General features: G+C 32.0%; 4 protein-coding genes across 7 annotated transcripts; 1 reads left to right on the top strand and 3 right to left on the bottom strand.

Annotated features, from left to right (window-relative positions):
* The first annotated feature begins 364 nt into the window (after positions 1-364).
* On the top strand, positions 365-2,424 carry LOC118041709 (protein TRANSPORT INHIBITOR RESPONSE 1). Its single transcript, XM_035049182.2, has 3 exons — positions 365-428; positions 1,143-1,252; positions 1,574-2,424. The coding sequence occupies exons 1-3, from the start codon at positions 365-367 to the stop codon at positions 2,369-2,371; spliced, it is 972 nt and encodes a 323-aa protein (XP_034905073.1). The 3' UTR covers positions 2,372-2,424.
* A 1,308-nt stretch (positions 2,425-3,732) lies between these two features.
* LOC118041432 (uncharacterized) lies at positions 3,733-5,257 on the bottom strand. The gene is made up of 3 exons (XM_035048770.2): positions 4,942-5,257; positions 4,581-4,690; positions 3,733-4,214 (listed from the first exon to the last, which is right to left on the bottom strand). Exons 1-3 carry the CDS (start codon positions 5,123-5,125, stop codon positions 3,915-3,917), a joined length of 594 nt encoding a protein of 197 aa, XP_034904661.1. The 5' UTR covers positions 5,126-5,257; the 3' UTR covers positions 3,733-3,914.
* Positions 5,258-6,206: 949 nt separating this feature from the next.
* Positions 6,207-13,896, bottom strand: LOC118041433 (zinc finger protein CONSTANS-LIKE 13). Its single transcript, XM_035048772.2, has 3 exons — positions 13,195-13,896; positions 7,192-7,451; positions 6,207-6,864 (listed from the first exon to the last, which is right to left on the bottom strand). Exons 1-3 carry the CDS (start codon positions 13,789-13,791, stop codon positions 6,774-6,776), a joined length of 948 nt encoding a protein of 315 aa, XP_034904663.1. The 5' UTR covers positions 13,792-13,896; the 3' UTR covers positions 6,207-6,773.
* Positions 13,897-17,591: 3,695 nt separating this feature from the next.
* On the bottom strand, positions 17,592-21,899 carry LOC118041435 (E3 ubiquitin-protein ligase MIEL1). Of its 4 annotated transcripts, XR_004686325.2 has the most exons (13): positions 21,637-21,893; positions 21,455-21,542; positions 21,308-21,364; positions 21,190-21,222; positions 21,037-21,114; positions 20,891-20,934; positions 20,715-20,755; positions 19,843-19,925; positions 19,674-19,765; positions 19,506-19,575; positions 19,246-19,420; positions 18,759-18,797; positions 17,916-18,015 (listed from the first exon to the last, which is right to left on the bottom strand). XR_004686325.2 is itself a non-coding variant. In XM_035048773.2 (12 exons), the coding sequence occupies exons 1-12, from the start codon at positions 21,837-21,839 to the stop codon at positions 17,896-17,898; spliced, it is 948 nt and encodes a 315-aa protein (XP_034904664.1). In that variant the 5' UTR covers positions 21,840-21,888; the 3' UTR covers positions 17,592-17,895. The 4 variants fall into 4 exon arrangements, 3 of the variants coding, with proteins under 3 accessions (XP_034904664.1, XP_073260686.1, XP_073260687.1); XM_035048773.2 differs by lacking the exon at positions 19,246-19,420 and having other exon boundaries at positions 17,592-18,015; positions 21,637-21,888; XM_073404585.1 differs by lacking the exon at positions 19,246-19,420 and having other exon boundaries at positions 17,986-18,113; positions 21,637-21,899.
* Positions 21,900-23,184: the final 1,285 nt, after the last annotated feature.

The raw sequence follows: 23,184 nt of genomic DNA, 5'->3' as shown, positions 1-23,184 counted from the left end.
ACTAGCTGTGGACCAGTGTTACATTATCGATTTATTTTTTATGTAAAAAATGATATTTAGATGCCACAAATATATTTCAAAGCATGAAGAAAAATCTACAACTCTGATCGTAAACTCATTTCGGTAAATAAATTGGTCATGTTTTAATTAGATGATAGAAAAAATATACAACGATAATAGATGGATTATTTTAAGTATATATATACACATACAATTATGATAACCTAAAAAAAAAATCAAAATGAGAAAAACAATATAGTTCAATTCACATTTTATTAAATACTAAAAAATAAAACTGGGTAGGAAAAAAACATAACCCTATTTAACTCGGACTAGCATAACAAACATGTAACTCAACCATGTTATGCCCCTTGTCAAGCTTGCCAATCTTCTTCGTGGTGCACCGCAACTGGTTGAATTGGGCACAGGTGCTTAGAGTGTGTTTAGTATTGCGGTAGCTGTTGTGGTTGTGGTTTAAAAAAAGTTATTTTATAAAAAGTACTTTTAGTTGAGTTTGGTTTGAAAAAATAGATGTTTAGTTAAAACTGTGGTTGAAATTGAAGTTGAAGAAAATATAGTTTAATGTGTTTCGTTAAAAATGCTTTTAAAATTGAGGTTATAAAATAATTTTAAAAATATATATTAGTACTTATGATTTTTAATTTAAATATTGTAAATTTAACTATTGCTATTTTATCATGAAATAAATCATACTTTATATAAAATACTTTTTATTATTCCATGAAACCATTTATAATTTCATTACGTACGAAATACATCAAACAAAAACTACAGTTTTTATAATATTTTTAGCATGTAATAAAATTAGATAAAATATTATCAGGTATAAATTTCACTCTAAACTAATTTTTTTTTTTAAATGTTAAAAAAATAACACAAAAAAAACACGTAGGCAAGTGAACAGTGCAAGAGAATTGCACTGTTCACTGGGTTTTTAAGTGAACAGTATAACTATATACTATTCATGTTAATTGCACTGTTCGTTGAACAGTGCAATTAACATGAACAGTAAAAAAAGAGCATGAAATGACTGCTTTCTGTTTCAAGTGGGGCCCAGTGAATAGTAAAGTGATTTTTTCTTTAACCAAACGGCTGCGCGCTGTGTTTTCAATAAAACGCAGCCGCAGCCGCAGAGCCAAACGGGCTCTTACTCAACTTGAGGTATGCTAATATACAAGGTGCTGATCTCATTAAGCTTGTCAGTCAATGCCCAAGTTTGCAGCGCTTATGGGTTAGTTTTACCTTGTAATTTTAAGTTCTATCATAATTTTTATTTCTGAATACCTCTTCCCTTGTACACTTGGCAGGAGGCACAATTTCTAGAAAAGCTAGAGTTTATTGTGAGAGCTAGACGTTTGCTAGCTCATTTGTCAATTTTTGCATTCAATTTTTTATATGGGTACCACACTTTAATTGCTGTTGCAGAAACATGTATGGATGTTGCTTTGCATCTATGTGACTCAAGTTTCGGTTTCTTCTTTTTTTATTCCAAAAAAATAGAAACAAAATCCTGCTGTTTTTGTTCTTAAGTTAATAATGGGCATGAATGCAGGTGCTGGATTGTATTGAAGACATTGGACTCGAAGCTCTTGCAGCATGTTGCAAGGACCTGACAGAGTTGAGGGTGTTTCCATCTAACCCATATGGTGCGGAACCAAATGTATCCTTGACAGAAAGGGGCCTTGTCTCTGTCTCTGACGGCTGTCCCAAGCTTCAGTCAGTTCTGTACTTTTGCCGTCAAATGACTAATGCTGCCCTGGTTACAATAGCAAAGAACCGGCCAAGTATGACTTGCTTTCGTCTTTGTATTATTGAACCACGGGCTCCTGATTATCAAACACTCCAGCCTCTGGATTTGGGTTTTGGAGGCATTGTTGAAAACAACAAGGATCTCCGGCGTCTTTCCCTCTCAGGTCTATTGACTGATCGCGTGTTTGAGTACATTGGAACTTACACCAAAAAGTTGGAGATGCTATCTGTGGCATTTGCTGGGGATAGTGATCTGGGACTCCACCATGTGTTGTCTGGGCGTGAAAAGCTTTGCAAACTAGAGATAAGGGATTGTCCCTTTGGTGACAAAGCTCTTTTGGCGAATGCTGCAAAGCTGGAGACAATGCGATCCCTTTGGATGTCTTCTTGCTCTGTGAGTTTCAGAGCATGTAAGCTGCTGGGTCAGAAGATGCCTAGACTCAATGTTGAAGTTATTGATGAGAGGGGACCTCCAGACTTGAGGCCGGAAAGCTGCCCTGTTGAGAAGCTTTATATATACAGAACCATTGCAGGGCCTAGGTTTGACATGCCTGGATTTGTTTGGACAATGGATGAAGATTCTGTGTTAAGGTTTTCTTGAAATGTCTCTTATTTGATCGAGCTGCCTCTTCTTTCAAGGATCGATACCCTTGCCTGTAGTGAATGAATACAATAGGCCATCCTTGTGGGTTGAAAAAACTTCACTGTTGATTAAATTTTCCAAGCTTTTTAGAGTAGGAGGGTGAACCCGCCTCTCAATTCAAGAAACCATCGTTGTGGGTTGAGTTCTTTATAAGAGTAAATATGAAAAGAATAATTATCACTGAATTCTCAATTAATTAAAAGAAAAAATCTCTACGTGGGTCAATCTAGTGCTAATAACCCGTTCACATGGGTTTAGATCAATTTATTAAAATTAACAAATTTGATTGGATTTTATAACATCAGATTTAGAGCTTGATGATGTGATTGTAATTATTTTTAAAGTATTTTTTGTGTTAAAAAATATCTTTTTTATTTTTTAAAAATTATTTTTGAAATCAACACATCAAAACTATCCAAAACATAAAAAAAATAATTAATTTTTGATTAAAGAATGAATTGAAATAACATTTTTAAAATCTATTTTTAATATTAATATATTAAAATGATTTTAAAAAATTTAAAGTAAAGTAAACAAAAAAAAATCATTTTTTTTTTCAAAAACAGTTTTTAAAAGTGAAAAAAAACGTGTTTGTGTTTAGCTTGAAATCGACGCCGGGGGTGGTCACGGTTTGAATTACCGGACCCCAGAGTCCAATGGCCATCGAGCTTCGAATTTTCTGGAGATATCTATCGTTCGAAAAAGCCAGCTCTGTGAACATTTTCCACGACGACTTGACTTCGATTGGAAAGTAAACAAACCCCGATCCATACTTCTACATTACATTCTATGTTATAAAAATATAAGAAAAGGAAAAGCCAATATATCCTTCTTGCATCTGCGTTTCTTTTCTATCTGGGAAGAGAAGAGAGGATTCAGGACAGTGTCCCAACTGTCGAACATGGGGAAAGTTGTTTGCTCTGAAATTCATGCAGATCATGGCCTTGGTCTCGATTTCATGGGACTTGTCATGGCACTGGTCATAGCTCTTGCCCTCATGGCCATTTGTACTCCACCTCCTCGGCGAGCTTTGGTGCTGTATCGCGTTGCTTGAAACGGTTCTCCTCTTTGCAACTCCGGCCAGGTTCCTCGTAGTCTGAACATGTGTGCGAGTTTGTCATCTGAATCTTGCTTTCGCGGGTAGGGCTGAAGAATTTGGTTCTATGTACCTCGTTAATCATGTAGTACTGTTTTTCTTTGCTCAAACGACTTTGTACTTGTTTATTTCTAGTGCCAGTAAATGCCTAAATATACTTTCCATATTGTAGCTCATGCGATTGCTATGAAGATTGTGATAATACCACGATGAATCATTGGAATTTTGAGTAAACAGAGTACTTTGCCTTGTGATTCGATTAGAATAAAGTTAATTTCCTGCTATCATCTCATCTCAAGCAATAACACTAAATACTCAGAAACTTCACCAGTTATTTAGTCAAGTGAGCAAGCATGGTGCAAGTGGCCAAGGCAAAGCAAGAAGACATGTCAGCTCACCTCTTCACTAGGGATTTTTGTCAGTTGAATTTTCATTGGAACCTTGAACTAACTGCAAGAGATGCTCAATCCTGTACTTCATAACAGGCTGACCATGACGGGTCTTCTTGAACATCTTCTCCCTCGCAGCTTTTCTACGGGACTCGGACCTTTCTCTTCCTTCCTTCTTTGCTTTTAGAATCGCCTCTCTTTCGATCCTTGCCTTCTCTCCCTCTTCACGCCGTTTCTCATACAATTCTTTCAAGCTATTCTTGCTCCTCTTATTCTTATTCATCATCTTGCTACCTTCCCGATCTTCATTCTCAGCCTGTAAAAGGAATTGAAACTGTAAATGACTCGTTCGAATTTGACTTCCATGTCAATCTTGAAAGCAATTATACACCAGAAACTTCACTGAAAATTTTCAATTTCTAGAACCCATTTGCGCTGCATTTCTAATCAGCAAGACATAAATTCTCACTAAATCACACTAAAACAAATGGAACTTACAGTGAAATCTCAATTTCCAATCTAGGACATGAGCCCAGATTGAAGCTCTATTATCATCTTATAAATTGTAAGAAGAACACGATGAAATACTTTGCAACGATGGTATTTATTAAAACAAACAAGATATTTTCGGCGAAGCAAGAAAAAAAAGAAAAGATTCTGGTCCAAAGAAACGATCTCACACCTCTGATGGTCTTACATCCGAAGGGAGCTCATTCGGCTGATGTTGTTGCTTCAACTTTTTCTTAAACTTGCTCACGTACTTGGCATTCTTATAAAACTCCCTTTGCTTCTCTGATGCGAAACAGAGAAAAAAAGGTCAGAAAAGGAAGCAAAAAAGCAGATCGTCTCACATTTCATAACAAAATTGAAAACATCGAACTACCCCAAGTATACGTTCAACATCTTCTAAACGTCTTATTTAAGAACAAAAAATGTCAGAAAAAAGCAAACCCACTAAAGTTGGGAGCTTGATCAACCATTTTCAACAAGCATTAAACAAAACCCAACCATTTAACTTAGAAAAAAACGATAACTATACATACTTATAAGGGCAGGATTGGAAAAGGAGGAGGAATTGTTGGACTTGGCATTAACGAAGGCTTCAAGAGAAAGACCGGCGGCTCCTCCTAATCTCTTCATGTTTTTCTTCCTTTTGTTCATCATTGATTTTGGGCCATTGGTTTTCTCCTTATCGTCTTCTCTATTGCTTGGATTTTTCTTCTTCATTCTTCAATGATTTTTCAGAAACCCTAATTTTGCTCTTCCGCTTTTGTCACCTCGTCGTTCTAAATTGGCTTTCTGACTCTGGCTCTACGCTTGCGGCAGAAGCGTTGCCGTTTAATAGGATTCGGTCGATACAGTTTTAGGGTAAATTCAAATTTCTCCATAAAGTTTATGAGGTATTGCAATAAGACCTTAATACTTTGTCCTTTCTTAATACCCCCTCCAAGTTTGAATTATTTTCGATTCTCCCATTTATAAACTATTTTTGTCTCAATTAACCCCTAGATATTTTTAAAAAGGTCTCTATCAAACACTCTCACACACGCACAATCATGTTCCAATTTTAAAAAATGGCCTCAAGATATATCTAAGAGCTATCCATATACCACATAAAATCCAAGAATTAGGATAACCACCGTCCTGAAGATATATATAAAAAAGGTTTCTTTTCTTCTACAAATTTATTGCACCAACAACAAATGATTCTGTTAGAATCACACTTTTTTTAGCCTGGTGAAATGCATTTGTTGCTCTTAAAAGCAAAATAAATATATCTTTCGTCCAGGAGTTTTTTTTTTTTTTTTTAATATTTTTTGCACAATTAAAATACTTTACACACTTAAAAAAAAAAAAAAAAACATTGAACTTGCACAAAGAGACTTATTCATATTTTTATTTTTATTGAGCAATTAAGTAACTGAATTGTCCTTAAAATAAAAAAATCTAAGGCTTGTTTCAAGGGTGTTTTAGTCTTTTCTTCATTTTAAAAATAATTTTAAGGTTCACTAAGGGGCTCTTTTGTAACTTTATAAAGTTAAATATTATTTTTTTAAAAAAAAGTTGTTGGGGGCACCCATTAGCATGTGATAACCCTCGTGCCCTTCAAACAGACCTTAAGAGGTTATTCGGTTACCAGAGTCTACTATCCATGATGGTGTTTGGAGCAATGCGTTATCTTCTTTGTGTTGGTGGGGTTTGCGTACATGATGGAGGTGAAATTGGTTTGATGATCTTTTATATCTCTTGTATTAATCAAACATAGGTTAATTAGGGTTATTATTATGTAGATATCCTTTTTATATTAAAAAAAATAATCTGACCTGACCTGTCTAGGAAAACCTAAAAGTGAAGTTAAGCCGATCAAAAAAAGAGTAAAGAACAGCTTGATGAGCCTCTAGGCTGACCGAAAAATAAAGAGAAGAAAAAAAAAACCTATTTTATATTACATTTTGCTGAATATATACAAGAGTCATTTTAAGTTTGAGGCAGCAATAAACAGAGTGAAACATTACCCTGGATAGAGAAGTGATATTTTGTATAATATGCCCTAACATAAGAAACAATGACACATATTGCGGTATATGCTATAACTCAGCAATCCATTCTAGAAAAATACCCAGAAATTCTTGTGATGTTCCGTCTCCTGAGCTACTCCTGGTACCTGACCTGCTGGTTCACAATAAAGAAGCTAATTTGCTCTGCTTTAACCAGATGGTGCAAGTAGCATGCTCTGAGACAGACATGTGAACTTGATATTTTCTGGGTGATATTGTGTAGCCATCCGATGCGTGCAGAGATTACTTTGACAGATAATTTCAAAACTTTTCCAGAAATTGTCAACAGTAACAGCCAAAACACCTGCTTGCCACTTTCAATGATCCAGCTTAGCGAAACGCCCCTTGATTCTTGTTCTGCTTTCTGCTCGAACCTTGCGGGATTCGTACCTGATACGTTTATCGTACCTGTTGTTTTTTCACAAGAAGAACGCTGGTTTAAGATTCCCAGAAGAACAACGTCTAAGACCACAGCTCGTGCTAATGAATCATCCTTAGTAAGCAGAAAAAAGGGTTCATTTTGAATCTTATTTTCTCAGTTATGTCAATGCACTGAGAACATGCTAATGTCAATTTATGTTCTTGGCGTCGCATTGATTTTAGAAAACCAAAGCTGAATAGTGTGCAAATTAACTAGAAATGTGGAATTGGAATGCGCATGTTCAAGTCCTTTTGTATTTGAAAACAGGGATTTGAAAACTCAAGCTACTGAAGGCAAACAGGGGATGCAAATACCTCCTTGTTTGCTTCTTCTCCTTGTATCGTGAAATAGCAGAATCTCTCTCCTGGCTGCTTAATTCATGTGTCCCAACATTTGGGAGAGCTGGTAATGTTCCAATTGTAGAGGGTTGTGGCTCTGCTTCATGGCCATCATTCATGTGACTTGCGCTGTCACTGATGTTGAACTCTGTTTCAGGAACTGCACAACTTTCCTCGACGTTGCTTCCTGGTAATGTCGAAGGAAACGAAGCTTGATTTGCAGCTTCACCATTTTCCTGAATGAAGGAAAGATAAATTACTCTGCTTTTATTACACTAAAAATACATGTGACATTGATAATTACAAGAGCTAAATTTAGTAGGAAAATCAAACCATAAAAAGAAAAAGAAAAACAATAAAAATAAGGTGAAAAAAAATACGTAAAATATAAAAAATTTAAGTTAAAAACTCATACTTTTTTTTTTTTAATAAATTCTGAAAGTTATAAGATTGAAGAGTTAATAAGGACTAATCATTATTAATTTTTAATTAGCCACCAAAAATCAGCAATTACATCTAGAAAAACCATGGGTTTTCCACCAAAAATCAACAGTTAAATCTAGAAAAACCATGGGTTTTCCACCAAAAATCAACAATTAAATCTAGAAAAACTAAGATTTTTTAGTAGAAAAACCATGGGTTTTTTTTAACTAATTTCTCATTCACCTATAATTTATTTAATTATAACAAATTTCCAACAATTCCCACATGAATGAAAATTAACTCCCCAATTTAAAAACAACTTAAAGATTTGTTGAAAAATATTGATTTAATAGATTACTACATCAGGATAGGTAGTTTTTTTACTTTGAACCTTTCTTAGAAAATATTATAGGATTTACTCGGCTAAATAATGAACGTAATATCTTAATCTATTTAGTCTTTTATGTAAACTAAAACAATATTACTCACATAATTATCTACCTAGAGATTTTTTTGGGTTCTTACTGTTGTGTTCATTTTAGCCCTAAACAACTTTTAGATTCATAAGTGTTTTAAAGAATTCAGTTTTTATTGAAATTTATAAATAAACAATCACATTTCTTATTCATATAAGTGATCTTTTATTAAGAGTATTTTGCTATACTTGACCCGGTGTATCGAAATATAAAAATCATTAAGAGTCCAACTCATCCTTTACCACGCTATAACCAACACTTATTTCATTATAATAATAAGTATGAAATAATAATTTTCTAATGCTATCGAGAATGTTATATGACTTATTTTTTCATTTGAACCTAAATCTTGAAATTTTCAATCAACTAGGTATGATTACCATCATTACACTCTCATTTTTAAAGGCTTTAAGTCCATTTCTCTTAATGTATTATACACAAGCTATCTCGAAAAATCTTTGGTTAGAGGATCCACAATATTTTTCTGAATTTATATAGTTAATGGAAATAATTTCTTTCGAAAGCAAGTGTTTAACGATATTATGTCTATGACATATATGTCTAAACTTCCAATTAAATATACTATTTTGTGCCTTTTTAATTATAGACTGATTATTGCAATGGATACAAATAACTGGTACTAATTTTGACTAATACAGAATATCCTCTAAAGAATTATGAATCCATTCAACCTCCATTTCAGCTTTGTCAAGAGTGATAAACTCTGATTCCTCATGGACCTAGCAATACACGTTTGTTTGGGGCATTTCCACAACACAGTTGCTCCACCAAGTGTGAAGACGTTGACTTGTAGATTTTGAATCCTTAGTGTCAAATATTCAATTGACATCACTATACCCTTCTAGTATTGCTGAGTAACAAGTATATTATATCCCTTAATCCAAGATGTACCTTAATACTTAAGTACCCCTTTTATTTTATTTTAATGATTTACACTTGTAAATTTACTCAATTTACTAATTGAATAAACAATATTACGCCCTGTACAATTCATAATGTACATTAGACTTCTAATTTTTCAACAATATTTTAATTGGTTTAGTTTCTTACCTCTATTCTTGGACAATGTACACTTATATCAATTGATGAATAAAATATTTTAATTTTGACTTGTGTACAAGAAATTTATATGCATTATTATTGTATGCATATTCGATAAATACACAATCCACAGTCTTAGATCATATCTTGACCTTTTTAGGATCAAATATTACTATATTTGCAAGACACCCCCACAATTTGATGTATTTGTAGGAAAGTCTTCTACCTTTTCACAATTTATAAATGTCTTTTCTAACATTTGATGGGGTACCTTGTTAAGTATATAATTGACTGTTAGAATTGCTTCCCTCCACAAGTTTTAAGGTGCTCCTAAACTTATCAACATGTTACTTATCATTTATTTTAATGTTTAGTTCTTACGTTTTGTAATGTCATTTTGTTATGGTGAATAAGGAGTAATAGTTTAACGAAAAAAACTATTTTGGAAACAGAATTCACCAAATGGTGCTTTATATTCTCCATCTCTATCACATCTTATTACCTTTATCTTTTTGTTGAATTAATTTTCAACTTCATTCTTGTAATGTTTAAACATTTCAAGAGTTTCATTTATACTCCTAAGCAAATAAGTATAACAATACCTTATTGAATTATCTATAAAAATAATATAATATTTTTCTCCACCTTTAGTTTGCAAAAACTTTAAATTATCAATATCTTAGTGGAACAAGTCTAGAGGTTCACTATTTCTTTTAATTGTTTGAAAATATTTTTTTAAAATTTTGATTCTACATAAATTTCACATTTATAATTTTTTTTTTAATCATACTTTGTAATGATTCCTAGATTATTGATACATGCATAAAATTATAATTCACATGACCTAACATTTCATGCAACACATCAAAAGACTCAAACAAATAAGAAAAGATATTTTTATTTTTGTTCTGATAATTGATTACAATGATCATCACATTCATTTTAAAAATATCATCTCACAAATACCCATTTCATATAAACATATCACTTAAATTTATCACTCTAAAAAACCATCTTAAAATCATTTTTACTCAATAATGATATAAACACTAAGTTTTTTCTAATGCCAGCATCATACAATACATTGTTAACTGTAAGAAGCTTTTCGAAGGTTATCTTTAGTATGACCTTTTCAATACCTAGTATCTCAGAGGTTGATAAGTTCACCATGTATAGGTTTTCTATATCCACTTCTTTGTAATTAGAAAACATCTTCTCAATACATGCATGTCTTGTAGCATCAATGTCAACCCATCGTTACTTAGGATTGTTGATAATGTTGACTTTGAAAATAACACAAGACAAGTTCATTTATAAAACTTTATTAATGAGATGATGAATTTCGGTGACATTGACTTGAACAATTTTTTTCATGAGGTTTTCTTACTTACCTTTATTTCTGTAATATTTGGCCAGATGCCCAGTCTTATTACAGATAAAACACTTGTTATTGAACTTCTTGAAAACTCTTTTAACTTTCACAGCAAGCTTTTTTTGTTGTGGGACTTTACCTCTTGTTCCATAAAAATTGCTTTTACAACACCAAAAGAGTTGATTCTCCTTTCAGATAATTTATTGTCATTTTTCTATTCTCAACATCAAAATAAGATCTTCAATTCTCATCTCATTACACTTATGCTTAAGATAGTTTTAAAATTCTTTTCAAGATGATGATAATTTTTCAATGATTGTAGTCACTTGAAAGGATTCACTTAGAAATATACTTCCAACATATATATCATGCCAGTTGAGTTGGAACTCTTAAACTTGACTCATTACGATCCTTAAATCAATCATCTTGAAACCTAAAAAATTATTGACTATGAATTTCTTCATATCAACATCTTAACTTTGTATTTTTTATCTAAAACTTCTCACAATGCTTTTGCCCTCTTGATTGAACTATACACATCATATAGTGTATTGTCCAACCCATTCAAGATGTAGTTCTTGCACATAAAATTAGTATGATTCCATGCATCTTCAATTGCCACATATTTGAGTTAGATTCATTTTTTGATGATTTTATCACTTTCTTAGTTAAGAACTTTATCAAGTTCAAGATGGTTAGATAGAATATTATCTTTTGTTGTCACTTATTAAAGTTCAATACATTAACTTTTCAGGTTTTTTATTATGCACCATATAAGGTGATTACAGAATCCTCACTAACAAAGTAACACTTATTGAAGAACATTGGTTGAAACAACCAAATCTTAAGTAGAAGACATGATATAATCTAAGAAAACACAATAGCCAATCATATTTATAAATAAATATTTCAGCTTCACAATAAACAAGAAATAAAATAAAAACTTGTAATAAAAAACTTTTTAAATAAAAATATTTAAATTATACAAGATAAAACCAACAACCATTTCACTTACAAAATGTATTGTATATAAACATAATATTATGTGAATAATACTTTCACAAAGAAAGTTTTTTTAAAAAATTGGAGGGGCCATAAATTATTCTACTTAAAACTTAATCTTTTTTAGACGGAATTTTCTAGATTGTATCTATTCACCACACTAACTTTTTGTATATATGAATAATGACGTATACATGAACAAAACCGATCATATAACTTTGATGTTAATTTTATAGAGTTTAAACAAGATAACATAAACTATTATGAATGAAAAAAATGATTCACTTAATATAAAATATAAATCAATAAGATTTATTATATGCATAATATCATCCAAATAACATGAAAAATAATTTTAGAAGATAAACTATAATTTTAAAATAGAGATATAAATAACTACCTTCTAAAAAAAAAAAAAATCATAACATACCAAAATGTTATAGATTAAAGTATATGGAAATAAAATTAAATCTATATGTGAGAATATAACCACTTAAAAGCAAATTAAACAATAAATTAAATTTTGAAGATGTTAAAAAGCTCTTTTATAATTAATCTATATTATTATTTTTATTATTAATTTTTTTTCTCATAAGACAAACCAAACAAAGTCTAATATAAAAGATTAAAACCTTGAGATTATAAATCAATTTATATATATATATATAACTCAATTATCTCTTAACAAGATGATCTTAAGCTCTAGATTTGAAAAGAAAACCAAAACATAAAAAAAAGAAGGAAACACACTAAAAATAAGAACAGGAAAACTGTAAAATCTGAAAAAATTCAAATTACAAACTCTTTAATTTTTTTTTTATAATGAATCTTGAAAGTTAAAAAATTAAAAAATAATAAGAATTAATTTTTATAATTATAAATATTTAATTAATCACCATAAAATAAAAAATTAGATATAAAATAATCAAAACTTTATTTAATTTTTCTTTCATTTATAATTTATTTAATTAAAATAATTTTTCATAAGATAAATGACTGCATTTCCATACGAGTCAGGCTTCAATCCCACTGGTTCAAGAAGCTGACAAAGTATCTCGTCCTTGTGCTGCCCAGAACAGCATTACGAATTCTGATCCAAGAATGACATCCTGAACCAAGTCAAAACCACAGTAGTCCATCCACAAAAGTTGACTAGCATTTAGCACCTAAGGCCTTTCATTTTCAAAACAGAAATTTTTTACATAAAGATATAATTTTTAGAAAACTAAAATCTACCGGCAATGGCTAATCGAGCTCGTAGTTTAAATTTTCCCACAACCATTCTGACTAATTTTCAGCCAGAGAAAAAAAAGTAAACAGTGATGAGGAAATCAAACAAAGGTTCAAGAAATCTCAATCAAATTCATGCAAATATCAACAAAGGAAACTAATTGAAAGAAAAAAAAAAAAACCATACAGCTGGGTTTGGTTGGTAATCCGGAATTTTTTTCGTTTTTTTTTCAAAGTATTTTTTGCAACTAAATGGCTTTGTTAAATACTTCGATCGAGACTTTTCACTACAGCAATGAGCAGAATTGGAAACTTCATAGCACCGACTATAAAAATCATCTGAACCTAACGACAAACTGCTCGCACTAATTTAAGCTTTACAGTCATTGTTAAGAAGCAAAAATGGATACTTGCCTGAGGCAAAGGAGGTGCTCCTAAAGCCTGGAGATTTGGGCCCGAATCACTGGACATAATGAAATCATCAATGCTAACAGCAGTGCTATCCCAAATGAACAAATCCGAATAGCCATCGTCAAGTCCAGACCCCATAAACCCATCCGTTTCTTCACTAAAAAGCATAGACTGCTTGAGACCCAGATCTTCAAACCCCAAGATTTCCATCAGTTCATTCCCTGAAGGACACCCAGCAAAACCCTCAATCGGCCTGCGATTGTGTGTTGAAGGAAGCGAAGAAAGACCGTGTCTTTCCAAGTCACAGTTTTGGCAAAAAACAGAGTGCTCTGTTTCACAGAAGATTGAGACAGGGGATGTGTGACAGACATCACAGAGGAGTGAGCGAGTGTGCTTGGAGAAGAGCTGGTTTGTTGAGTGAACTTCATGGTCACAAGAGAGACAAAGCTTAGCTGAGTCAGCTCTGCAATATAGGAGAGCTGTGGTGTCATTACAGTAATCACAAAGTCTTTTTAGCTGTGGTTTGGGGTTCATGATGGTTGTTGTTTGCTGTTTTGGTTCTTGCTGCTGATGATGTTGGGGTTTAAGAGATTCTGTCATTTTTTATATATGTATTCTTAAACAACTTACTGGGTACTGTAATATTTATTGAGTAGTGATCAGTAAGACAATATGTGTTCGTTGGAGATTGAGTGTGAATATATATATATATATATATATATATATATATATATAGAATGAGCCTGAAAAGGATGAGAAAGCTGTTCTCTCTTGCTGTTCAAGAACAACTATCTTGAATATTGATTGTCCTTTTTGTTTGTTTTTTCTAACAATCAATTTCAATGATTGGACATGATCCATCTTTTCATCTTTTGTTTCTCAGCTGCCAAGTTCTTGTTTGAATATAGTTTTATTTTTTGAAATTTAGCAGTTCAAATGTAAATAAACAATAATTACTGTTACCAAATTAACTTTTACTGAAGATTATCTCATTCTTATTACACTAGATTTGTGTTCAGTGATTCGCAGCGGGCTGGTAAAAATTTGAAGTAAAAAAACAAAGGATCTGATTTACATGAGTTACCTGATCGTCGATTGATAATTTAAATAAAAAAATATAGCATTAATATAAATAAATGATTATAAAAAAAAAGACACAACATAAACCAATATAAAATATAATAAACTTAATGTTGGAGGTGAAACATAAAAAAAAAAAAAAAAGTTCAAAAACTCAGTTAAACTAAATTAATTCATAAATTTCATAGCAATAGATATAAAATTAGAATAATTTCATAGAAAAAAATAGATAACATGAAAATTTAAATGGGAGAAAAGAGAAGAAGGGAGAATAAATAGTCATTGACATCAAACTATCATGAATCTTGAAACAACCAACGCCTCTTAATCAAAGGCGTCAAGACATTTTAAGTGCTATCTTGAAATATAATATCTGGTTTTTGAAAAGCTCCACACGCACTAACCAATTAATGCAGGGGTCATCCACAAGTTGGCACATATCATGCACATGCCAATATATTTTTTATAAATACATTTAATGTACGTCAATTACAAAAAAAAAAAAATCCCATGAGTAACCTTTAAATCCATAATAAAACCAATATAAAATAATAAAAATTAATCATAACCCAATTAAAAGTTTTTTTTAGTTAGAGATGATATTGTCAAATCACTATTTCAGTGAATAGTAATACATGTCTTGTACAACAATAGTTTCTTTTTCATCTTTTTTTTGTTTTTTTTTATCTAATATAGAGTTATTAAATTTAATTATACTTCACCCAAAAATCCCATGACATCAAACAAAAAAGAAAAAGAGATAAGATCTGGGAGTTAAAATCTAATCTTTATGACTTTCATGGTTTGTTGGTTGCAGTGGAAATATCCAGACATAAATACAGGATTTCTTAATTTTTATAAAGGGTATTTCAGCAGCGTATAGAATGGGGACAATGTAGAATGAAGTGTGTATTCTAGTTGATTTTAAAATGACAGGACGAAGAAGCAGAAGCAGAAGCAGAAGCAGAGTTGATCCATGAATTGTACTTCATTCATTAACTTTCTATCACGTGAGAATGCTTAATAGCCCATGCACTGTTGTATTCAAACGGATATAGACTTTTTTGAGATTGCAGTAGAGGTTAAGATTTAAAGTATATTTTATTTAGAAATATATTAAAATATTTTTTTTATTTTTTAAAAGTTATTTTTAATATTAATATATCAAAATAATTTAAAAGTATATAAAAAAATTATTTTAAATAAAAAAGCAAAAAGTTTTCAAAGTTTTTGGGAATGTAGCTTGAGGATATAGGTACAGTCGTCCCCAAGGGGTGTAGCGTGGTAGCAAAGGGCTTGAGATCTGCACAACAAGTCTTGAGTTCGAGTCAGGGCGTGCACTTCTTGTAAGAGCCTGGGACAGCCGGGGTTTTACTCGTTTATCTGGGCCCACAAAGTGCGCTTTCTGGATGGTGGGGTTTCTTCAAATCCAAATATATATATATATATATATATATATATATATAGGTACAGTCCCATGTGATTTGCTTTTTTATTTTTTTTATGGAATTCAAAAAATAAAGAAGGCGAAAAACTTGATTTTGATTGCGTCAAATGGGTTATATATTAGAAAAAAAGTAATCATACATCACCGAATTTCTATTCCAAACACTCTTACTTCTTGATTACCATGACTATTTTGTTGTCTTACTCATTATATAACAAAAAGTCAAGGGTGCTTAATGATTCATCATGATGATAAACTTGTTAGACTGTGGATTGCTATGGCATAATAATGTATTTGCTCTCCACGATAATTTCAAAGGAAAAGCAATTTATTTTATCAGGGGTAAAATTATCTTTTCACATGTTCAATTGATATTTTCTAGAATGAATCAGTTAAATCAATCTATTTATGTTTTTGTTACACAATATAATTACTAATTTACCCTTATAATAAAAAAACCATTGTCGGGCTAACAAGGGCTTCATTATCATTTTACTTTTTCAAAATAATTAAAAGACTAAAATACCTTTAAAAGAAAAAGAAAACACTAAAACATTAACATGCTACTAGGGTTTTTTTTGTTTTTTTAATGGTTTTTTCATGATTCTCAATTTACATGAGAGTTAAATCAATCTTTTAATAAATAATATAAAAGAAGAAAAAAGAGCTTGCGTGTCTATGCACGTAATAGTAAGTGGATGTTGACAACACCTTTCATGAGATGCGTGTGATTACATCTGGCAACTAAATTTGAACAACCATCATGTATCCTAAAAATGCTTTTTGAATTTTTTTATTATTATTGGGACTTTGCTTCATTATTTATTGTGTTTTTTTATGAGTTAATTACAGTTTTATGACTCAAATCACTGGTTTTAAATATTAACTCCATTTAAGTTTGATTTATTTTTTTAAGATCCTTTTTAACATATTGATTTTTTTAAAAATTTTCATTCGATATTGAGTTATTGGGCTTTGAATTTATTGACTTGATTTATCTTTTTTTGTGGGTTATTTTGATCTTATATTTTAGATAGTAGGTTAGTCGAGTTAACCCATATTTTCTTGTGATTTTTTATGAGTTTATCCTTGGATTAGGTTATTTAAGTATTTTTTTTATTTATTTAACTTTTTTTTCCATGTTGTTTTTAATTTTTTTTCATAATCTCATTTTACGTGTAACAAATTAGTCAAATTAATCTAAATTAACTTAATTTTTTTTTAATATTTTAAAACTTATTTTTTTTAATTTCATTCATTAAACTTAGATTATTAAACCAATACGAGATTCAAATTATCTTGAATTGATTTACATTATCAAGCACAGCTGGCGGTGTGAAGCGTCCGACCTAGCTAGTCATCTAAAAAAAACTTGCATCTCACTTTTAAGAAAGAAAGAAAAAAAAAATCTAAAAGGCGAGAACCCCCCCGATTACTGAAGAGCACAAAAATCTAAAAGGCGAGGCCCCACACTTGCTGACGACCACAAAAAATCTAAAGTTCAAATAGTTGAAAAACACAGCACCTGGACTTTTGACCCGTCCCTTGCCTTCGCTTCATCATGCTAAATCGCTAATATTCCACGGGGATCAATAGGAGCCACCCTTTAGTTTTTTTAAATAAAATTGATTTATCTTTCAAATACATCCTTTTATACACTCGTTTAATTCTTTTTTGGCTCTCGTACTTGTTCATATTTTCTTTTATATGCCCTTTTATCACTTTTTGTTTCTGGATAAAAATGCCTCCCAAACCATAAAAAAAGTTTAAAAACTGATAAAATATTTTAAAGATACGAGGAAAATTATAAAAAAATGGAAGCTAACTTGTAAAATCTAAAAAATAAAAAAAACATGTCCACAAAGTCTTGTAATGAAAATGTCTATACAATAAAGTAAATTCTGCAAAACATTTTTTAAAGTTTACCTCTTTCTAAAGGATAGATGAATCGAATAACTCATAAGATTATCCATGGTGTTTAAGGAAACACAGCTTTTTTACAGGCAATTCTCTTCCACCAAATCAAATCACCTGACTGAAATTAATTGGATCAAAGGAACAATCCATGCCATTAAAATTTGCTGATGGAAGAACATCAGCTAGAATGAAGAGTTTAAACAAGGTTGGCGTCACAAGTTCGTTGCCGATATCTTTTGCTGATTGACAAACACTTCATTTTAGCTACCGGTTCCTGCAATCCTTCGGGTATTATACGAGGCGCACTGTTTGCACTTGTGCCCAGCAACGTGAAAGGCGACTTTGCTAGTGCTGTTGCAGTCATTGCAGAGGATGGAGACCTGTATAAACACCCGAGCGAATGAGAGAAAATCCCGCATCAAGGAATTTTCTTTCTGCACCAAGAACGGGACATGCATCCATGTTTATTTGTGGGCGTCTGCGTGTGTGGACGGCCAGTCAGATGTAAATGTAATTATGATGAATGTTTACATGTCCTCCCCAAATTCCCAGACCCAGGAAAATTAGATGGGTTGTGCAGCTTTCTCAGAAATGCATATGACGAGGCTCCCTAAAATGCATCGATTAAAAGACCCCTTACTGACACAGTTTTTACCATGAAGTTTCATTTAGTTTCAAAACCTAGTCCAAGTCATATGAGTTTCAAAGCACCAATATGATAGACCAGGTGAAGCTTCAAGAAACAGCTTTAGGGAAACATCAGTCAAGTGGGTAACCCATCCTCCACTATGAAGAATGCTACTTTTCAAAAGGCCTTATAATGCATATTTCCTTTCCTTAATATCAATAAAGAAGGAATTGTTCATAATAAAGCATGTGCAAAGAGTCAGAAACAGACAACCAGCTCTTCAGAATGAAATTGAGGGCGGTCCTGAACCACCCCTCTATTATTCAATCTTGTTTTTATCTTTTAGACATCAAAGGACAGACTACTTTAAAGAACTTTTGGTGACAGTTAGTATCAAGTCAGTTTAGAAGTTCTGGATACTTCAAATAATTGAAGGGTGGTCATTGTAGATTTGCAATAATCAAATTGAAAATGGAAAAAAAGGACAGAGACTACCTCATACTGGTATTGCTCGGGCATTTGAACAGCCTCAATCTATCAAAAGAAACTTCCCCAATTATTGCAGAATACTACTTTATAGAAATTAAGCAGAAAAAGTTCTAACCTATAGTAACTATAATTATCATCAAAGTTAAAGGCTTAAAGCAACCATTCAATAATCAAGCAAGATCTAAATAAAAAAGAAAACCTCTACACAATGGACACAGCTACATGCTTGAAAAAAATAAATTACTGCTCCCAGGTAACAATATATGTACAAGGCAGACAGCCAAGCTTTGTGATTCCAATCCAAACTACTCCCAATAGAAATAGAAGCATCGCTCCAAACCAGGCAAAGAGAGGGAGTGAATGGGAGGAGAGGGAAGCTAGGTTTATTTGAAACAGTTGTGGGCAAAAGGTATCATAAAGTCTATGGTGAGAGCCAGAATCAAGTCAATCAATCGCATGGCAGCATCGATCTTATCCTGTCTATTCAAATTACCTTTGACATTACAAGAGCCTGCTATGCTGTCCATTAACCATTCAATATCATTACTTGGCTGCATGAGATCAGCTCATATACAAGTTCACATGACCCATGGTGCAGTCAATTAGCCATTGCTGTGTAGCAACCTTCTTTCCACCACTCTAATATATCCAGGGTGCTCGATAACAACCTATTCTTCCAAGGCATGGCATATAAGCATGAACTATAGTTCAAATTTTTGCAACAATTCTGACAATTAGGGGGGGATGTCATACCTCCTCATCTAGCATTTTCCAATATTCTGAGGTGTCCATCACTGTCTTGGAGCAGATTGGACAACGATACCTGGTAATCAAATTAAAAATGTTGTATATAAAACACAATCATTTGACTAGTTAAAATCAATTGAAAACAAATAAGTAGATAACATCGATGAAGTTTACTGCTGTTGTTTTGACATTTCTTTAAAGCAGTCCATGTGCATGGTATGTCCGCACTTCATAACCATTGCTTGTTTAACTGAGTCAAAAAGATACTGTTGGCACATTACAACACTGTCAGAACATAAAAATTCCTTTTCATTCCTGTACATTTGTGTGAGTCAACACAAACCTCGTAACAGACAGGACAGTAATTTTTCATGGAGTTCTCAACACATGAGTGATTATCACGCATATCAATTGCATAGCAGGATCCTGCACACTTCAAATCATTAGAGAAGATAAAGCAATGTCCAATTGATCTGCAAACTAATAGCATCCAAAACATAATCAACAGGCAGCTAGAAAATTGCATGCAGAACCCAAGGGCAGAATAATTGATAAACTATTTCCCTTAAGATTGGCCACTGGCTCTGTAACTTTTTGAGCTAGTGTTAATACACTAAAGAGACAAAACGCGTATTCAGGTTGCTCCATCTAGACTTTTTTTATGTTATGAAAAATCTCGAGTTTATAACTTCATACATTATCTAATGCTAGCTGCTCACCCAAGTGCCCTTTTATTTTCTCAACAGGTGATTTCAAGAATCTCCCAACTGACAAATCCGTAGCTTTTTAACTTAATTTATATTTTCTTCCTTTTCAGCTCCCAATTGCCTACCTAGAGAGCTTCAGTTTATATATTGCATCCTGGTTTTAAGTCCCACTGAGAGCTTGGGAGTTTTACTCAAATCTGCCAACCATGGCTAACTTATGAAAGTGCAATGTGATTTTCTTTCTTGTATGGTATATTTAACCAGAATCATTTGCCCGGAACAAATAACCAAATTATCATAAGTAGTAGTGCCTAATAAAATTATCTCAGGGTTGACAGTTGACTTACTATCAAATCTAATTAATAAATGATAATATTCAAAATTAAAGTCATAGTAAGTCAGGGGGAAAAACCCATCACAACCTGCAGCAGAGCTACATGCATCAAAAAACAAAGTGAAAAGATAAGTGAATGAATCACAAGAGCCAGAAAAGCAGTGAGTTACAAACCACATTTCTCACAGTGAAAAAAATTTTCACGGCCACCGAGTCTGAAAACAACAATTTAGGTAACAGTAAGCGTAAACACAAATTATGACAGCAGGAACAACAAGAAGGAAAGATATCGCCCCTAAGAAACGAAGCTGGCTATGGATTAAATGTATAATGAAAGTCTCTTAACTAACCTACAAATCCCACAACTATCACAATGGAACTGCTGTTTCCTTGTCTGCAAAAAATTAACACCACAACAATTAAACCAGAGCAATCCTAATATTAACTCGTCATACTGTCAGTCATCTCAATAAATTATAACTCAATATTCACTTACATCATCGTCATAGAATTTGCAAATATCACAAAAATATTCACCCATCTTGACACCACACTTATTGCAAACCTGAGCAACCTGAAAAACAAAAACAAAACATTTGAGATTAAGAGTTTTTATGCTTTTTCCTCAAACCCACTGGGTTATCCATACCTCTTGCTCTGTGTTGCAAACTGAACAAATAACCTGTAACACCAATTGTTCAATGAAATCAAAATAAATCCATAAGAAGGAAAAAGAAAAAGAAGATAGATTAAGAAATTGAGCATACTTGTTTAATATCGTGCCTGACTATTTCATGACGATCCTTGGGATTGCTCAGCGAGCTCTAAGACACACACAGAAAGAAAGAAAAAATCCCTAAACTGAAAAAATAAAAAGAAATAATAGAGGCAGATAAAGGGAGAGAGCTGGTTACGGTAGCTTCATTATGGCAGTGGCGGCAAGAAAAGATTTGGTTGCAACATGGAGCTCGGATTTTGCATCTTCTCCGGTAGTGCTCGCATCTATTATTATCACAGCACCAAAATAGAATAAGAAAAGAAGAAAAAGAGAAATATAACGATGGGATGACAGAGAAGAGAGCGAAAGGTTACAGACCCATATTGGTGTTCCAATTCTGCGTTGTCTTGTAGCTGCTCCGTGCTTCTATGAGACTGAGAAGCAGGGTTTTGCTCTTCCATAGCGGCTGCCGTTGTTTTCTCCAGAAGAAGCACCTGATTTTCTTTTATTGTTTCTAAATTCACAGTGTTAATCCCTCGTTTCTCCGTTTGTTTTTCCTTTGAAACTGCGTTTAACTGCATTTAGTTTAAAAAATATTAAATTAATATATTTTTTAATAGTTTTGAATGGATAGACAATTATACACTACTTGATTTCATTGCGACGAACAAGAAATAAAACAAGGTCTTTTTTCTAACAGACACGTGGCTCTGTTTATTGCCTCCGTTCCTTTTTTTTTTTTTTTGCTATTTTATTTAAATTGATAGCTGATATAAATATATTTATTAAGAAATGAAAAGATTAAAGTAAAAAAAAGACAGACAACGGATGGCGCTTCAAAAACCAGGGTCAAAAGTTAATTTTGATCCTTCTACTTTTTAAATGATCAATGCCTAGTCCCTTAGTATTTAAAAAATTCAATTTGAATACACAATTTTAACTTTCTTATATTTTTGGTTTCTAATTTAAGAGAATAGTGAAAGTAACTGAATTCTAGTATAGAAAGAGAAAATATCAATTTATATTAATTCCAACAATGAAAAAGGTTGGTTTTGGTGTCAATGGCTTTTTTTTTGATGATACATATTTTTTTTGTGTATTTTTTCTTTCAACTTAATGAGATGATAGATTTAAGCTTGAAAAAAATTTTTATTTCTGTTTTCTAGTTTATTTGAGGTCATAGATAATTTTATCAAGGTGTATATATTTTTTTTCTAAATCTTTTGAATAAAAATAATAAATTAAAAATCAAGATTTTTGATAAAAAAAATAATTTATGGTTTGACTTTCTAGAGACACTTGTTATTAAAAACTAGTTAAGCATTCGCTTGTGCTGCTTTTTTTTTTTTTTTTTTTTTTTTTTTTTATTTTAAGTCACCTTCCCTTTAATATAAAAAAATAAAAATTAAAGAGGCCTGGTGTGATCGCCAATTTTTTTTTAAAAAAAGGTTCAGGCGCATATGCCCTTGCGCACTCTCGACATTTTTTTCCTTTTTCCTTTATGTTTTCCCTACGTTTTACACTTTTATTTCATTGACTAAAAAGTAATTTAAGATTCTTTTTATTGGGTATCATTGAAATTCCATTTTTTTTAATGACATCACAACTTCGTTTTACACTTTATACACTCCTTGATGCCTTGTTGTCACGTGCATCTCAATGAAGTACCCTCTGAGATGAATACAAGTTTGTTCTCCAGTAAAATACATACACTCAGCAAAGAAGATTATCTAGAAATAATTTTCTTCCTCTATATAAAGAGAGAGACATAACATATTCCTTTAGATACATACAACAGTTCTTGACGTTTTTCTTCCCTTGCAACAGTACTTCTAACATGAATTCTTCTCAGTTTTTTCTGTCACCTGTGATTGAGAAAATAAGAGATGCATCCACATACTAATACTATTGTGGAAACTTGGATAA

The sequence above is a fragment of the Populus alba genome, chromosome 14, assembly GCF_005239225.2.
Source record: "Populus alba chromosome 14, ASM523922v2, whole genome shotgun sequence".
Classification (NCBI taxonomy): domain Eukaryota; kingdom Viridiplantae; phylum Streptophyta; class Magnoliopsida; order Malpighiales; family Salicaceae; genus Populus; species Populus alba.
Note: the sequence above shows the minus strand (reverse complement) of the source record. Positions and strands in the feature narration are given on the sequence as shown.

Excerpts from the sequence above, each read along its gene's own strand:
- LOC118041709 (XM_035049182.2), top strand. The coding sequence starts at position 365 with ATGCCCCTTGTCAAGCTTGCCAATCTTCTTCGTGGTGCACCGCAACTG. Across the intron at positions 429-1,142 it reads ACTGGTTGAATTGGGCACAG|CCGCAGCCGCAGAGCCAAAC; the intron begins GTGCTTAGAGTG and ends AATAAAACGCAG. Across the intron at positions 1,253-1,573 it reads CAAGTTTGCAGCGCTTATGG|GTGCTGGATTGTATTGAAGA; the intron begins GTTAGTTTTACC and ends GCATGAATGCAG.
- LOC118041435 (XM_035048773.2), bottom strand. The coding sequence starts at position 21,839 with ATGCAGTTAAACGCAGTTTCAAAGGAAAAACAAACGGAGAAACGAGGG. Across the intron at positions 20,935-21,036 it reads GCAAATTCTATGACGATGAT|ACAAGGAAACAGCAGTTCCA; the intron begins GTAAGTGAATAT and ends AATTTTTTGCAG. Across the intron at positions 19,766-19,842 it reads ACTGTCCTGTCTGTTACGAG|TATCTTTTTGACTCAGTTAA; the intron begins GTTTGTGTTGAC and ends ATGTGCCAACAG.
- LOC118041432 (XM_035048770.2), bottom strand. The coding sequence starts at position 5,125 with ATGAAGAAGAAAAATCCAAGCAATAGAGAAGACGATAAGGAGAAAACC. Across the intron at positions 4,691-4,941 it reads TTCCAATCCTGCCCTTATAA|AGAAGCAAAGGGAGTTTTAT; the intron begins GTATGTATAGTT and ends GTTTCGCATCAG. Across the intron at positions 4,215-4,580 it reads CGGATGTAAGACCATCAGAG|GCTGAGAATGAAGATCGGGA; the intron begins GTGTGAGATCGT and ends TTCCTTTTACAG.
- LOC118041433 (XM_035048772.2), bottom strand. The coding sequence starts at position 13,791 with ATGACAGAATCTCTTAAACCCCAACATCATCAGCAGCAAGAACCAAAA. Across the intron at positions 7,452-13,194 it reads GAGCACCTCCTTTGCCTCAG|GAAAATGGTGAAGCTGCAAA; the intron begins GCAAGTATCCAT and ends TCCTTCATTCAG. Across the intron at positions 6,865-7,191 it reads GAGAAGAAGCAAACAAGGAG|GTACGATAAACGTATCAGGT; the intron begins GTATTTGCATCC and ends AAAAAACAACAG.